The sequence below is a fragment of the Schistocerca serialis genome, chromosome 1 (genome assembly GCF_023864345.2).
Source record: "Schistocerca serialis cubense isolate TAMUIC-IGC-003099 chromosome 1, iqSchSeri2.2, whole genome shotgun sequence".
Lineage (NCBI taxonomy): Eukaryota > Metazoa > Arthropoda > Insecta > Orthoptera > Acrididae > Schistocerca > Schistocerca serialis.
In genome coordinates, this window is record NC_064638.1 from 356,381,976 (window position 1) to 356,400,703 (window position 18,728).

Here is an 18,728-nt window from a genome sequence, read left to right on the forward strand (position 1 = left end):
TTCCAAACTCTCCCCATTTCCTAAACCTCACCAGTCCTTTTCCTCCTCCTCTTCCACCTTCTCCTCTCTTCCTTCCCCTTCAACCCATTTGCTAGAAGAAGGGGCCACTGGCTGCAAAAGTTTGCAAATTTCAATACCTTTATATATGTTTTCTCGTGTTGCCGCTTGGTGAGCAGATTATTTTCTTTGATATATTGATACATAGAGTGTTAGTTGCTCTGGGCACTAAATTCTGTAGATATCTCACCCATTGAAATCATCTGGGCTCTGATTGCTACCAGTCTCCAGATGCTATGATTGAGGAACTCTGGGATACAAGTGAAGCAACATTTAACGACATCCAAGCTTAGTTCATCTTGATGTGCAGCTATGTTACAAGGATGGTTGCTGCAAAAGGTGGCAGCTCTGCTTACCACGTTTCACATGTATCCCCAAATCAGCCACAAAGTTAATCCTATATTTTCCTGCTGTTCTGTGTTCTGATTATAAGCAAAATTTCATTATTTGCTGTCTTTCCTGGTGTTGCAATTTTAGTGGCTAGCAATGTACATGTGCCTGTTTCCTTATGGAAATCAGTTACTGGCAAGTGAGATAATTAAATATTGTGTTTCACTGTTTACAGGTCAGAAATTGTTTCAGTTTTGAGTTTTTCTTATTATTATACAAATAGTATTCTTTTCAGAATTCCTTAAAAAAAAATTCATGGACATATGTCTTGGGATTGTTTTTATGTGCAGCTTTTATATATTCAGTTCTTTAAATAATTTGGTTGGAACATGTTAATAATTTTCTGCTATTGGTTATGGTAGGTCCGAGGCTACCCCTTTGATCAAAACAGGCGTGGAATTGGACCCCGCCCACCACCCTACCCTGGATGTGAGCCGCAGGTACTGTAAATCAAAATTCAATCTAATGTACATTTTTTATCAAAGGTATTTATTTTTCACTAAGACAAAGAAATTTGTTGCCAAAAATTTTGTCTTAACTGTGTATGCTTGTGCTCAAATATTAGGTTAGCTTAAATGGTGTTGGAAATTGCATCTCCTTCTTATACATAGTGTTAATTCTATGTTACAGAATACCAACCCATCAAAAATATTTCTCCTGTTAAATACTATATTTAATCGACTATAAGACGAGGTTTTTGCAAATTCATGGTTCAGAAATTGTCTGTTGTAGGCTTTAAATTTTCAGCCTACAGTGGATAATTTTTTCTTTCATGAAATGTGCCAAGATCTACCTACAAACAAGAGTATCGAAATACACGGTCATCTTACATTTTGATATTATAAACTATTGCTGCTTGAAGCTTTGACAGCTGAGGTCACACACAGGCTTAATTTTAATAATTTGTAAGGGTTGCAATAGGATCAGTGATAGCAGCTTGGCTTAGCTCTAGGATGAATGTAGGGAAGAGAGTGGTGGGTGGCAGCAAATTTCAGCATGCCGCCAACAATGGGAATGTATACTGCATACCTTTGCTTTTTATGAATATCTACAATGTTTGAACTGCAGTTTTTTTTTAAAATCCATTTGTAATTAGGTTGGAATTGACATTAAAATTGGACAAATGGTACACATTTCTACACGAGACAAATTAATACCAACAAAATTGAAGTTCATATAGAACATGTTAAAGGCAATGTGATAAAATGGAACATGAGCATCAGCAATAATACTAAAGCTGCTACTGCTCTACAGCACTACTGGTTTTCATGGTTGGCTACAGTATTAATCCTTAGTAGTATGATCTCTGTGAATTCAGCTGCAGGGACCAAGAGAACAATGTATTTTTGTTATTCATGTTGTACTTACATTATCAATGCTGTAAGAACTGTCAATTCTAGCAATCGATAATGAGTGTAAATTACAGCCTAAGCTCTATTGAGAAATATTTGGCTACAAGTATGTAGTTCACAGTTGGTTCAAGGAGGCAACATGACACTATTTTTAAGTTAATTATGGATGATTTGTGAAGTAGAGGCCACAAACCATTTGTGCGGTAGGAACAAAATTTGGTGTCACAGAAGTGCATGTTCATAGGTGGCATTATTTAAACAATAAATTAAGGAACATTATTTCTACGTGTGAAACTGTCAGTGGAATGAAACAGGGAAGGTTTCACAAACTGGGGTGGCATGTTGTTCGGTACATGCGAGAGAAACACATTGAAGGCTTCTCAATTATTCGAGAAATTATCCAAATGAAGGCACTCGCAATAAAAGTAATTTTCAAATTGCATGCATCAAGAATTCAAAGTATGTACTGGCTGGTGAGTAAGGATAATGAAGGGGGGGGGGGGGGCAGCTTTCAACACTACAATGCAGGATAATGCTAGCTCAGTGACTTCCTGTGACATTTAACGAAAAGTGTCATTCCAGTAACTTCCCCACACGTGATCTTTTAAAGTTTAAAAAATCAGACTCCCTTGTTTGTCATATCTCCTCAACTGTATGCCATACAGTAATATAATTATGTGGATACTGTCTGCAAAATATGTTTTGAATAGTATTACTAGTAAAGAAGTAATAAATTAGGACACCATGTCAGATGCTGAAGATTTACTGCATTAACAGTGAAAATCTAGCAAGTGATAAACTTTTTTACCTTTCATTATTTTGTGGGAAGTGTCAGCAAGAAAAAGTTTTGAAAAAGTTTCAAACTGTATTATATTAAGCTTGTTGGAAGTTGCTGAATGCTCTCATTCTCAAATAATGGGTGAATAGAGCTTGGGTAATTGGTGTGCTGTGCATTACACTGCCTCTAGACATATAAACAGGTTCTAACATTAATATTTATCATGGTGAAATTTTTAAATTCAATCAGTAATTACATGGAATACTGAAAATCAAATGTTTGTTGCCTCTAGAATCTATTGGATAGGTAACTTCCAAGTGGGACTGAGTGACAGTAGATGTTTAGTACTGAAGATAATAAATCTAAGAAAACAGGGGCAACATAGATCGAACAGTGGTGGGTCCTCATATATTATGTCATCATCATTGATGAAGAAGGTGTGGGTATGCTGTGTGTTTTGCCTGATAGTATATTGCTTTCCCATTGTAATCTAACAGCTGTGCAAATGAGTCATATTCAAGTTGCCTACTCTGTATGTCTCTACTACTATCTTCTTGTATAAGCACAAACCAACCTACAATATTTACAGAGATGTAAAGATGTGTAGTTTGAGCCCCAGTCAGCCCATGTTCTTTGTCATTTCTCACTTATCTCCCCTCTGGCAATGTTGGTTAGATTGAAATGTGCTGAATTGTAGTGTGGTTCAGAATTCATGTTAAATTACAGGTCCTTCTTTAACTGGCTGTATAAATCAGATGAGAGAGCAGAGGAAGGGAGGGAATCCCATCTCCAGTACTATCATGCCTAATAAACTACAATACAATTTGTGATTGAAAGATATTTATAAAAAAACCTGTTCGTGTAATGTATTCTGTTAATGATCATTTGAATTAAAAGATGTGAAAGTGATAGTTTAGTGATTTTTTCTTAAATGGATGTTTCAGAACTCCCAGTGAACCATGTTGAGTCGTGCCTTATCCAACTGGATCAGTCCATACCATTGTTTCAAAGGTATTATTATGTTAACACTTCCAAACATGGAGTGGTAATGTTTTATGGACGCTACCAAATGTATGATCTGATCATCATCGTTGTCATCATCATCATCACCATCTTTGGCATCATTTCCTTCACTTATAAGCCTACTGGTGTTTCTTCTTCTTAATACTCATATCATAGTTTTTCATCTTTCAAGCCATCCACAGCAGTGGCTGTGCAGTGCTTTTTGAGTCTTTTCGTAATAGGTGGACTAGAGGTTCTGCCCCAGGCAGTAAGGATCCACTGGCACAACAAGGATATTGCAGGTTTCTTTAACTTCGCCCTGTGGAGTGACGGCATGGTCTCTTTGTAGAAGCTCCTCACTGTAAAGCTGTTGCAAGTGATTCTTTAAAGGTCTATTAACAACAATATTTATCTCTTGCTGTGGTGAAGTCATGGTACCAAAAATTACTGCCAGGTGTGTGGTGTTCTTTGCTATCAAGATTCTTAGGTACCTGGGTTAGGTTTCCCCTGAAATAATTCAGCATCAACATTTTCCTTCTGTTGAACAAAGAGTCTTGTATTCTATGTGAAATAGCCTTCGACCAAACTCACCTATCATCAAGGTCAATTGTCATCTAATTCTTTTCTTAGCCTCTAAAGAGAAGTCTTGCAGCCAGTTTGTATTTTGATATTATATACAAATTGATCTGATACATCACTACATGCTAAATAAAATAAGGTACACTGACAGCTAAGCACACATTATTTGATTTTTCCAACCAGATATGTATCACAATTGCACAAAAGAATAAATTATTATTATATGGAATAACGTATTATGTATAGTATTGTGCTTGTTGTGAACAGTAAATACAGTGGTATAAAAATAGTTAGTGTTTGAGGAAGCCAAACAGAAATTTGAAAAGGGAATTAATGTTCAGAGAGAACTGAGAAAGCCTACAACATTTGTATTTCTGTCAGAGACAGCAAAGAATGTGGAAAATCTATTGAATGACATGGAAACTGTCTTTAAAAAAAAAAGAAAAGAAAAAACTTGTAGTCTCTGCTGTGTGGTTTAGGGTTGTCGCTGCAGTCGACTGTCAAGCCTTTGCCAACCAATAATACTTGTGTATTTAGTGATATATTGACATTCGTGCACAGTGACAAGTGAATCACAGTTGTTGGGCAGCTTCCGCTCCAGCTGTCAGGGGCACTGCATTTTCTAATAATTTTTTGTGTCTCTGTATGTTGTTTATTACTTGCTGTTAATTTTTATTTGTTTTATATGAGCTATGTTTCATGTTCTGTTCTTGATTATGTTACTCCGAGTTACTGAGTTACAGTAGTAATTGCTTGCTGACTTCCTCTTGAGTATTTGTACATTTAAAAATGATTTACTTCAGAATTTACATTCTGATTAATACTCTACAGACAATAATAATTGCTGCACTCCTGTTCATCTTGTTCGCTAAGTACAGTTGCTGCAATAAAGTAATTTGCTCCAGTAAATCTCCAGTGTCAATGTGCTCATGTTTCGTGAAGGTTGGATAACCCAAGTTGAGCTATACTCCACAAGTGGTGATCCAGTGTAATCTGAGCTGAGGAGGGTGAACAACCACCATAGGATTTAAATATTACACAAGATGACTTATGTGCCAGCAGCGTCCAGACTAGCAGTCCGTTTGTCTCTGTTCTGACCGAACAATCCAGTCCTATAGTTCAAGCAAGAAGATTTGCTATGCAAAAATTATGGCCAACTCAACACTATTTGCCCAGCACTACACTGCAGAAATACAAGATGTGATTAATGCACTATCTCAAGAGAAAAGTCCTAAATTGACATTAATCTGGGGAATCGCATCTTCCCAGGTTAGTGCAGTGACAGTGCCAGGCAGCAACAGCTGTGCGTGTACAGTTTGACTCATGGATGGCATATGTTGAGGTGTTATACACACAGTCCATGCACTGCTGTCACAAGGTGATGTATGGAATGGTAGACGAGGTTATCGTCAAAAGACCAGACACCCAGTGGTACGTCATTGAGCACAGAACAGTATATCGCCACTCCAGAAGAAAAATGGCATAACTGTCAGTATGACTAGTTTACAGGAAAGGCAGAAAAACCAAACGACCTTTTTTAAAAACTCCATAAAATAACAGTAAAATTATCTATGGAGTTGAAAATTGGCCTAATTGTGACACTAAGTGTTCTCTACAAAATACAAAAAATTTTTATTTCAAGCAGCATCCCATTCACCCCCTCGCAACCCTTTAAGTAAATGTGTCATTGTTCTTCCGACATCGTTATCGAAATTAACAAATACGACTATAGAAGGTGTATGGGGAAAAAAAGAAATGTATATCATAATTTTTTTGTTCACTCTTACAGTTTCATTATTTTATCATCATTTTTATTGTTTGCATTTTATAACTGACATAAAATAATATGTTGTTGTTGTTGTGGTCTTCAGTCCTGAGACTGGTTTGATGCAGCTCTCCATGCTACTCTATCCTGTGCAAGCTTCTTCATCTCCCAGTACCTACTGCAACCTACATCCTTCTGAATCTGCTTAGTGTATTGATCTCTTGGTCTCCCTCTACGATTTTTACCCTCCACGCTGCCCTCCAATGCTAAATTTGTGATCCCTTGATGCCTCAAAACATGTCCTAGCAACCGATCCCTTCTTCTAGTCAAGTTGTGCCACAAACTTCTCTTCTCCCCAATCCTATTCAATACCTCCTCATTAGTTATGTGATCTACCCACCTTATCCTCAGCAGTCTTCTGTAGCACCACATTTCGAAAGCTTCTATTCTCTTCTTGTCCAAACTGGTTATCGTCCATGTTTCACTTCCATACATGGCTACACTCCATACAAATACTTTCAGAAACGACTTCCTGACACTTAAATGTATACTCGATGTTAACAAATTTCTCTTCTTCAGAAACGATTATCTTGCCATTGCCAGTCTGCATTTTATATCCTCTCTACTTCGACCATCATCAGTTATTTTACTCCCTAAATAGCAAAACTTCTTTACTACTTTAAGTGTCTCATTTCCTAATCTAATCCCCTCAGCATCACCCGATTTAATTAGACTACATTCCATTATCCTCGTTTTGCTTTTGTTGATGTTCATCTTATATCCTCCTTTCAAGATACTGTCCATTCCATTCAACTACTCTTCCAAGTCCTTTGCTGTCTCTGACAGAATTACAATGTCATCGGGGAACCTCAAAGTTTTTATTTCTTCTCCATGGATTTTAATACCTACTCTGAATTTTTCTTTTGTTTCCTTTACTGCTTGCTCAATATACAGATTGAATAACATCGGGGAGAGGCTACAACCCTGTCTCACTCCTTTCCCAACCACTGCTTCCCTTTCATGCCCCTCGACTCTTATAACTGCCATCTGGTTTCTGTTCAAATTGTAAATAGCCTTTCGCTCCCTGTATTTTACCCCTGCCACCTTCAGAATTTGAAAGAGAGTATTCCAGTTAACGTTGTCAAAAGCTTTCTCTAAGTCTACAAATGCTAGAAACGTAGGTTTGCCTTTTCTTAATCTTTCTTCTAAGATAAGTCGTAAGGTTAGTATTGCCTCCCATGTTCCAACATTTCTACGGAATCCAAACTGATCTTCCTCGAGGTCAGCTTCTACCAGTTTTTCCATTCGTCTGTAAAGAATTTGCGTTAGTATTTTGCAGCTGTGACTTATTAAACTGACAGTTTGGTAATTTTCACATCTGTCAACACCTGCTTTCTTTGGGATTGGAATCATTATATTCTTCTTGAAGTCTGTGGGTATTTCGCCTGTCTCATACATCTTGCTCACCAGATGGTAGAGTTTTGTCATGACTGACTCTCCCAAGGCCATCAGTAGTTCTAATGGAATGTTGTCTACTCCCGGGGCCTTGTTTCGACTCAGGTCTTTCAGTGCTCTGTCAAACTCTTCACGCAGTATCTTATCTCCCATTTCATCTTCATCTACATCCTCTTCCATTTCCATAATATTGTCCTCAAGTACATCGCCCTTGTATAAACCCTCTATATACTCCTTCCACCTTTCTGCCTTCCCTTCTTTGCTTAGAACTGGGTTGCCATCCGAGCTCTTGATATTCATACAAGTGGTTCTCTTCTCTCCAAAGGTCTCTTTAATTTTCCTGAAGGCAGTATCTATCTTACCCCTAGTGAGACAAGCCTCTACATCCTTACATTTGTCCTCTAGCCATCCCTGCTTAGCCATTTTGCACTTCCTGTCGATCTCATTTTTGAGACGTTTGTATTCCTTTTTGCCTGCTTCATTTACTGCATTTTTATATTTTCTCCTTTCACCAATTAAATTCAATATTTCTTCTGTTACCCAAGGATTTCTATTAGCCCTCGTCTTTTTACCTACTTGATCCTCTGCTGCCTTCACTACTTCATCCCTCAGAGCTACCCATTCTTCTTCTACTGTATTTCTTTCCCCCATTCCTGTCAATTGTTCCCTTATGCTCTCCCTGAAACTCTGTACAACCTCTGGTTCTTTCAGTTTATCCAGGTTCCATCTCCTTAAATTCCCGCCTTTTTGCAGTTTCTTCAGTTTCAATCTGCAGTTCATAAGCAATAGATTGTGGTCAGAATCCACATCTGCCCCTGGAAATGTCTTACAATTTAAAACCTGGTTCCTAAATCTCTGTCTTACCATTATGTAATCTATCTGATACCTTTTAGTATCTCCAGGATTCTTCCAGGTATACAACCTTCTTTCATGATTCTTGAAACAAGTGTTAGCTATGATTAAGTTATGCTCTGTGCAAAATTCTACAAGGCGGCTTCCTCTTTCATTTCTTCCCCCCAATCCATATTCCATAATATACTAAGTGGAATAAATGACACAAAAGCAACAAATTACATTTATGTGGAAAGAGAATCATAGAAGGCCTTGCAATATTTAGGAATGATGTTGCTGTTAACCAAATTGTTTAAGTCTTGAATTTTATTTCTTGAGTGGGTCATTTTTATATTATAAGCAGGTTTCATATCCAAATTACTCCCATCTACATTCCCTGTTAAACACCTCTTTCTCCCTTTGAACTTAACTTGTCCCCACTCGGACTGTTTGTAGCTGATGGTATACTGAAACACATCACTTCCCTTTTCACATGGGAATAACTTAATTTCGGACACTTTGAGAATACTCCCACCAACGTCCTTGGCCATGTAAGGAGCCATTTATCATGCAAAGCTTTAATGTTATTTAAATCTGAAAAACCAATTTCTGTAAGATGTAGCAGATTTCCCTTCTTTTTTGCATTTCAGATGACTGATATCTATTGATTGGAACATAAATTGGCCCTGACTTCTTAGCACTCTTAACTGCTCTCTCGGCGTTGCTGTGAACTGCGTCTCCCTCGTTCTGGATGTGACCACGAATCAAATACTTGTCTGTAATGGACTGAATATCCAGCCTTTGTACTGTATACAAATCCGTTGCAATCTGTGAATCACAGTCTGAGTTTATGGTACCTACTTGTCCCCCCCCCCCACCCCCACCCCAAAAAAAAAAAAGGTAGCTTTGTTGTTTCCTATCTCGGTGACCTGCAACAAGCAACAAAAATAAGTAGAACGGACTTCAAGAGTAACAATAGATACTGAAAAAAATGTATGTATGGACACTTACTGTGAAATTTTAACAGCTGAGGAGCCTCGACTTGTAGAAAAAGGCAGATGTTTGTCCCATTGGTACTGGTAAGACAGCTTGTAAATCATAAAAACCTAGATGTATCTTCTTATTTTGAGCTAACTCCTTACCACAGTTCTTTTTTTTCTGTGTAACTCAATTCTTTTTCTTCCTGGAGTTCTTGAAATCCTTCCTGTACCTTTGCCTTGTCTTCATCTGTACTGTTTCTGTACACTTCACGTTGGTTGCTCTGATCCTTCTTTGAAACAAAAAATCCAATGTTAAATTCAGTATTGAATATATGCCCGTAGGCATCATAATTCGCAGCTGGAAGGTTAACGAAAGGTTGCTCTGAAAAGTAATTTCTGTGCATTTCTGTGATATATAAGCCCCCATCGATGAATACTCTTGTTGTGTCACTTATTACATAGTGACTCTCAATATGGGGAATTGAGTTTATGTGATTCCTGACTGACTCCAAGATTTCTGGATCAGTCTTATGGTGTTTTCCATGTTGTCCACTTTTGTCCACAGGTGCCATCCCAGTCACAGTCATTTTCGCTTTGGTAACAGTAGGGATTTGCCTTTTGGTTATTCCCAAAGAGTTTATCAGAAATGTCTTGTACACACGAATCTTCTGCTCATCTTTCACCAAGTAGAAAACTCAACTCGACTTTCTACGTTCTTGGGCAGTAATATGATATTTGATAATGAGCGTTTCAATGCATGTATTTAGAAAATCCTGTTGTCTTTGTAACGGTTCCAGTGCCCAGTAATCCGCGAACAGCTGACATCTATAGTCTTCTGTTACTTTCTTTGTACAAGAGAGGATACATTTATCAGTACACAGAGCACCCTTTTTTCGAGCCTTGACAATTTTATCCATAAGTGATGTATAACTTTTCCCACTGTTTCTCAGCGTTTTGGCTTTTACTCTGCCTCAGTTGCTAACGTTTCGAATTCTCTCTCTCTCTCTCTCTCTTTTCTTTTTTTTTTTTTTAATGGGAGTTGTTTCCTTATGGACGACTGAGTTTTCATTTGAATTAGACGATTCATCACTGCTTGATGGATGATAGTTGTCACTTGAGCCAGAGGACAATCTGAACTGCTATCGGAAGTGCTTCTCGGCAAAGGGGATGTTACTGGCATCTTTTTCAAATCTGATTTTGTCACACTTGCCCTTTCAGAGACACACACACACACACACACACACACACACACACACACACACACATTTGAAGTTTCTAGCAGTTTAGTTACCTTGGATTTAAGTTTTGATGATCATGCCTTTGGCTCCACCTTGCTCACTTGCCTGTCTGTTATTTCACAGTGTGGGCTTGATAGTTGTTGCTATATACTGCTCACCCAAGCTTGTGGTTTACTTATCATGGAACAGTTTACTTCCCTTGTTCCTTTGTTATTCTCCGCTAGCCCGCGAAGAGCAAGTCGCATAATTTTCTTCCCTTGTTCCTTTGTTATTCTCCGCTAGTCCGCGAAGAGCAAGTCGCATAATTTTCTTTGCTCGGCCGCTCAATTTTGCCCCTATAAAATGGAAATGAAATTGACCTGAATGTATTAAAAAGCCATTTTGTTCACATCAACAATGACGTGAAGAACAGTTATGACAAAAAAGTTATTTAAAAGCTGAGGAAATAATAATGCTATGAACAGTTATGATGCAGAAGTTATTCAAACATTGGGAAAACAATGACACAATGTACACATACATTTTTATTGCACCACGGATTTTGGTTGAAATGATTCTCAGTCAGCAGTATTCATAACTTATGTCCTTATTTCCCTGGATACGTTACTACACTCACCAAACTGAAACACACAACTGACAATGTTCTTCCCAACCCAAGTCACAACAATCGATATTTCCACAAAAATGCAACTACCGTCTAGTGGCACTATATATAACCACAGTTCCGACGATCTTTCAGAGCATGCGCTACCTTTTTCTGAGATGACTGGTGCAATAACCTCGATTTGGTGAATTTTGCAGTTGTATCATTGTTCTTCCGGAACAATGATATGTGGTGATACCACTGCAGATTTTGTGAACAAGCAAAAAATCTATAGCACCATTTTCGTACCCAAATGTCAGCAGCAGTTGTTAGTAGGCACAACTGACTGCACTGCAGTCATGGCACCTGTTCGTTAGTGATAGAAGGTCTGGCCAGATGTATGTGATAGACACTGGCTCGGATTTAAGCATCTTACCGAGAACTTCAGTGGACAGATGTAGATCACTGACTGTATTCTATTTCTCCAAAGCAAATAACTTGTGCATTTAAAGTTGTGGAGCACAATAGATCGATTCCCTTCATTGTTATGAACCCGAACATAGGAGCCGACCTCTTGACACATTACTGACTCTTACCGCATGTAAACACATGTTCAGCTGGTTGACAGTATTACCAAACTGACAACAGCAGGCTTTCGCTGTGATATGCCAGTGCACAATGCTAAGCTGATATGTCTCTCTGCTAAGATAATTCCTGGCTCATGTACACACGTCACACAACACATTGCATCATATTGAAACTATAAATGGTCCTATGGCAGCTTGTAGACCCAGGTCTTTGCACCTGATTGTTTGACTGTTGATAAAGGAGAATTTGATGTGATGCTTAAAGGACATGGCCGTCTGCACTGCAGCTCATCCTGAAGAAAGGAACAGCCTTGTGTCCATGCAATGATCATTGTGCACTGAACTCCAGAACTGTACCTAATTGATATCCTGTGTCTTTGTTGAATGACTATAATTACGTACTGCACAATACAACAATATTAATTGTTCAGGAATACCCCAAAGCATACATGCAGATACTGGTGGCAGAGAAAGATATTCTCAAAACAACAATATTCTCAAAACACAAAGGTTTATCAGTTCTGTTCTGTGAGGACTGTCATTTTGAATCGGCTGTTTAGATGGTATATTTGTATATTCAGCCACCAGGGAGCAACACCACCAGCATCTTCAAGAGATATTTAAACATACGGAGCAGTCTGGTGTGATATTAAATACAGCCAAGTGCATATTTGGGCAACCGTGGTAACATTTCTAGGCCACCAAATATCATCTGCAGGCTCTGTGCTGCTAACTGAGAAGGTCGAAGTAATTCTACAGATATTATGACCAACCACAATTGAGGAGTTATGCCTGTTTGTAGGAATGTTAGATTTTTACTGCCGACTTACACCCCATGCAGCAGGAGTACAAGAACCATTGAATGCAGTGCTTACTGGCCCAAAGGTTCAGAGTGAGATTCCGGTGCAGTACAATGAAGCAATCTGGTCTTCTTTCAAGGCTACGAAACCAAGTGTGGCATACACACACTCGTTGTGTCCTAAGCTAGGCGGGACTTTGGTATTAGTGATAGACGTGAGTCAAACTGCTGTTGGCTCCGTTTGAGAAGTTGCGAGCAGGCTCATGTGCATGCACAATTGAGTCGCACATGTTTAGTATCTTCTCCCACTTCTGGCTACAGAAGTGTGGCTGTTAGCTGCATAAGCAGTAGCAGCGAGATGCTACCCGTAAAAATTTCACTGGTGCGCGGAAGCTGCCAGATTCACTGGGGGCAAACCAGGGTATCAGCCCCGGGCGGAAAATTCAGTGGGGAAAGGGGGGGGGGGGGCAAATTCACATTCTTGAGGAGGAAAAAAACCTTGTTTCACAAAGCACCTAGTATCCACCGCACGTTGGTCTATTGATTATTCGTACATTTTGAAATGCGTCTGTGTTGGTTTTGAACATATTCTAAGTTTATTTCTGAATGAATTGTAAGTTGAATTTTGAATGTATGCATAGTGTACGTCATGTCCTTGCCAGGGGAATCTCCGTTGCATCTCGAAATAAACTTTCCTGCAGACAGAAGGGGACGGGGCTATATGAGCTGAGCGGAGTAAAGTCGAACGCGTGAATTCCAATCACTGTTTGCTTATGTAGTTGATTGGGTTTGCGAATGATTGATATTGTTATAATTACCAGTGAAATCCGTAGATTCAGACAACCAGAGTGGAAATAAATTACTAACAGGAATAACAGGTAAAGAAGATAATACTTAATCTTCTCGGTGTATCGATGAAAATGAAATTTTGGTAGAAAATTTTTGGCCAGACAGCTACACCAGTAATGGAAATTTGTACAGACTCCGGCAGCAGCCACCCAAGTTATATTCTGTGAATAGCATGGAAAATGCATTGTGTGGACACTTGAAAAACGTAAATGTCGTGTGATTAGTGCTGCCCTTCGGGAAAATCGTTTGTTGGGTGCAAGTCTTTTGATTTGATGCCACTTTGGCGACTTGTGTGTCGATGGGGATGAAATGATGATGATTAGGTCAACACAGCACCCAGTCCCTGAACGGAGAAAATCTCCTACCCAGCCAGGAATCGAACCCAGGCTCTTAGGATTGACATTCTGTCATGCCGACCACTCAGCTACCGGGGGCGAACTACGAACACTTAATAATGCCTAACCGGATAATAAATGCAGGATGACTAAGCATGTTGATTGTGGCAGGGTTAGTGAAGTTAACCGGAGAATAAATTTTGACACTGGCAGGAATAGTTACAGAATTAGTAAGGACAAGATTGTTTGTTAGAATGAGGAAGGAGAAGAAACGGGGACATCAGACAAATTATAGAAGAATATGATAATTCCAAATTTATATTTAAATTTTGTACTACTACTTTTCGATCTCATGCTTGAGAAGCTGGAGCGTATGAATGAAGTGTGAACATTTCTGAACATAAAGCTTTTTGCTTGTAGTAGGCCTAATAGGCTTTTGATATTGCTACTTCATGAATTATATTCTGTCGTGTTAAAAAAAGTGACCGTTTGTGCCAAAACAGTCTCGTATATTTGGTGTGTGTTACAATTGTTGCCATATTAGACAGGCCTATTTCGTTTTATCTAGCAGACTTTGCCAAAGTACACATAATCAGATCAAGAAACCACACCAGTTTTGGGTACTGTTTGTATTAACAGCTTTTTCAGTATTAGACAATGACATGTCGTTTTTTCATGTAGCAAAATGTTTGATGAAGTTTGATGAGGTAATAGATTCTTTCGCAGAAAGGAAAGCATGCTATGTAAAGCTGTAGCAAGGTTAGAGAGAAAAAAATGCTAGGACTTAAGGGTTGAAGAAATGTGTACTGTCTTGCTTGTCACTTGTCTTTATTAGTTTCATGTATCCTATATTTAATTTTATGTTGCACAAGAAAAGCAAGTTAGTAACTAATAGGTAATAAAGAGTGCAAATTTTCTGAAGAGTGCTTGTTCTCCGGGACCGGCAGTACACACGTGGTCTGTTCGAACAAGAACTATGCCGGGAGAAACTGAAGAATACAATCCAATATTAATTGCAATCCGACTGGGAGCAGGAGAGGCACCACAGGACGTTTTAATTTCCACTGTCCTGAATATAGTTTGATGGCATCCATTACAAAATATTATACGTTTGGATACCACAGAGCGAAATACAATGACATGCGATAGAAGAATGCTTTGTAAAGAGGCGTGCCACTGCACTTTGACACAAATAACATGTGTCTTACAGTTCCTCGAACACACATTTTATACCAGTTGTACCAGTATGAAATGAGCATTAAGATACGAATGTGTCGATAAGGAACATTTGTTGTGAACAAGCCTTAATTTGTTTTTTTGTTTTGTTGGTATGACATCTGTCAAAGATATTTAGTATACATCAAGTCGTGGCCGGCTGGCGTGGCCGAACGGTTGTAGGCGCTACAGTCCGGAACCGTGCGACCGCTACTGTCGCAGGTTCGAATCCTGCCTTGGGCATGGATGTGTGTGATGTCCTTAGGTTAGCTAGGTTTAAGTAGTTCTAAGTTCTAGGGGACTGATGATCTCAGACGTTAAGTCCCATAGTGCTCAGAGCCATTTTTTGAACATCAAGTCGTGGAACAAACAACATCATATGTTTTCATCGTGTTAACAATGTCAAATTTTGTACCAGAAAGTGATGTTTTGCCGAATGCATTAAATTTTTGTTTTCATTTGAAAAAAAGTGCTGCAGAGTTGCATCGAATGCTTGTCGAGGCATATGGTGATCATGCTCAATCAGAAGCAACATACAAAAGATGGTTTCAACAATTCAGAAATAATGATTTTGATTAAGAAATGAAGAATGTGGAAGACCACCAAAAAAGTTTGAAGACGCCGAATTGCAAGCAATATTGGATGAAGATGATACTTCGAGTCAGAAGCAAATGGCAGCAATGCTGAAGTTGCACAACAAACAATTTCTGACCATTTGAAAGCTATGAGAAAGATCCAAAAGTGTGGGAAATGGGTGCCTCATGAATCGAATGAAAGACAGTTGGAAAACTGAAAAATCATTTGTCAAATTTTGCTTCAAAGACATGAAAGAAAATCAATTTTGCATCGAATTGTTACTGGCGATGAAAAATGGATTTATTTTAAGACTCTTAAACAGGAAAAATCATGGGTTAATCCAGGACAACCATCAACATCGACTGCAAAACCAGATCGATTCGGCAAGAAGACAATGCTCTGTGTTTGGTGGGATCAGAAAGGTGTGGTGTATCATGAGCTTCTAAAACCCAGTGAAACTGTGAATACTAATCGCAACAGACAACAAATGATCAATTTGAACTATGCATTGATCGAAAAAAGAACAGAATGGGCCAGAAGACATGGCAAAGTAATTTTTTTATATGACAATGCACCTGCACACAAAGCAAAACTGGTTCAGGATACAATCAAAACACTTGGCTGGGAGCTGCTACACCATCCGCCGTATTCACCAGACTTGGCCCCTTCCGACTACTATTTGTTTTCATCAATGGGACACGCATTGGCTGAGGAACACTTCGATTCCTACGAAGAAGTCAAAAATTGGGTGTCTGATTGGTTTGCTTCAAAAGACGAACATTTCTCTTGGCGTGGTGTCCACAAATTGCCAGAAAGGTGGTCAAAATATACAGAAAGCAAATGGCAGTACTTTGAATAAAATGTCTTTACTTTTCAATTCAAAATTAGTGTTTCATTTTCACAAAAGAACGCTCATTTCATACCGGTACACCTGGTATATCAGACTCTTCACAAAGAAACTAGAAGTGAACGTATTTTTGAAAAGTAGATTTTTTTTTTTTTTTTTTTTTTTTTAAATTTTCGTCGTCCTACTTCAAACGCACGGGGGAAAGGGGGGGGGGGGGGCACCACAATGTAGCATTGCCGTGGTTCGGAAATATCATTGATCCGGTGCTGATGCACAAAGCAGTTTGTGCTGTAGTTGGGAGGTGGATGGTCTCCACTTGACATGTCTTTACAGTTACTGATTTCACTGTTTCCTCTTCGTTTATTGCTCTCACGTCAAATGAAAACAAAACGGATTTCTGTGGCCGTTAGCTATCAAGTGAATTAAAATACATTCACATAATTACAGAAGGCTAAAATATGTTGAGAGTTTCAGATTTTGTTTTATTTCCACCTTTCTGACAGTCAAGCATTAATCGCCTTCCAGAACAATGAAGCTATTTTTGTTGGTTTTGCTAAAGAAATGTGGCTTTTATTAATCTTTTCCACTGATGCAGTCAATTTATTTGAAACGAAGTGTTTAATTCTACACTATTGGCTAGTTTCAACTGTTCGCTGCATTTAAAAAGTGCATCTTTTCATCTTATAGCATGTATGGCATTATGCCATAATAAAGAACTAAACATGAGATAATACATTACTGGTACTCCAAGAAAATTTACATCCGAATCTGGACATACGAATATGCACTGTAAGCGAATGATGCATTTTAGTATGGTTCAGGAAATTCTGATGCTCTTGGAGTATCCTCTGATGTCTTGTTCCTTTTATGACATAATGTAAGATCTTTCAGTGTTTTACACGTATGAACATACAGGCTTCCTACATCATCGTAGCTGTGCACTCTGGAAATTGCTGAAACGAACCTTTTTCTATCAGGTCATGGGAAAATATTGCGAATGGTTGATTGAAAAGCGTTACCTTTAAAGTAAATTTCCTTTTATGGAAGCTGAACTATGTGCGAGCCCAGAAGATCAGACATTTACGTCGTTATTAAAAATTGTACTGGCACATTTGTGTAATGTGTCATAAAGTGTGATGCACAAAAAAGATCAATATTATATGTGAAAGTTTAGCTTCTCTTGCAGCTTATTAATCTTTGAGACCAATATTATATGTGAAAGCTTTGGTTTTCTTGTAGCAACACTATTTATATGTATATTAACTTTTACAATTTGTGTATGCGCACTATTTAACAGTGGTACTGCTATTGGCTGACTACATTACGCGTCCTATACTCTGAATATCCGCCGTCATCGTCTGGCTAGATCACGTGACGTGAGTTATGGCTGGCTTACAAAAGCGTATCGCAATCTTGATTTCAAAGCTTCGGAAGGTAACATGTGGTGTTTGGTGGAATTTAAATTTATACTTTTGTAATATGAAAATATGCAGCGTGTGGAATTTAAATGTATACTTTCTTAATATGAAAATATGCAGCGTACATCTTGCTGCACACCAAAGATCTTTCCAAAACTTTTTTTTTACTAGTTTGGTTTCCTAAAGAGCTGGAAAATTCTATGCCAATGTATAAAACCATAACCATTCAAAGGATTAATAAGTTTTCTGTTCCAAGGAAAAGAATACATTCACGTAACACGGAAAAAGTGTATTTTCACAGGGGAGAAAATGTATTTTTAACTGGGAAATCTGGGGAAAATTTGGGAATTTTTTTTTTGTTTCCCTGCATTAGCAACATTGAAAAGCAAAAAGCTTCTAGTTTTGTTTGGCCCACCACAGCTGTCACGGTTGGCAATTAGATCAGGGATGACCAAGAATTTTGCTTGCGTGCAAAGCTTTCACTTGCGTGCCTGGTTCTGTCTATTGGCTGCAGACTTCCCCCACTGTCTGAGTGGGAAGAAGGGAGCTGCGAACACATCACATTTATATGGCAGTGCAATTGTGCAAGGAACACTGAATGTCTCGCATGTAGTGCGATCTCATATTTTATAACAACATAGATCACAAGAAAAAAATTTCCAGTATTACCTAATTATTTTTTGCCCACTGAAGACATAATACATCAGGTGCAAGCTATAAGCATATGGACAGACACAAATGGTTTCACAGATTTTTATCACTTGGGTTGCCACATAATCATGACTTAATTAGTTTCATAAAAAAAAGGCATACATGCACATAAGTTGATGTGAAACATTGTATCATGTTCACAACCTCTTTATGAAAATGTGAAACCTCTTCCCGAGGAAAGCAACCTTGAATTCTGGACAGTTTTGTTGTAAAAGACTTTGTCTTTTAAATGGGAGTGCATTGCAGGTGGGGCAGGGCAGGCAAATGGAAAACAGCTCCCCCTTCCCCCCCCCCTATCATTCTCTCCCCCACTCCTTCCCTTCCCCCTCACCCGTCTCTCCCTCTCCTCCTCCCTAGAAGTTATCCCTTCCACAATGCAGT

At 38.6% G+C, this 18,728-nt stretch overlaps 1 protein-coding gene across 2 annotated transcripts in view; it reads left to right on the forward strand.

The window, feature by feature from the left end:
* The window catches only part of LOC126470176 (double-stranded RNA-binding protein Staufen homolog 2-like), a 257,254-nt gene that overhangs the window by 95,452 nt on the left and 143,074 nt on the right, over positions 1-18,728 (forward strand). For both annotated transcript variants that reach the window (XM_050097836.1, XM_050097827.1), the window contains exon 7: positions 810-887. In XM_050097836.1, the coding sequence (XP_049953793.1) occupies positions 810-887 (78 nt within the window). The remainder of the gene's footprint in view (positions 1-809; positions 888-18,728) is intronic.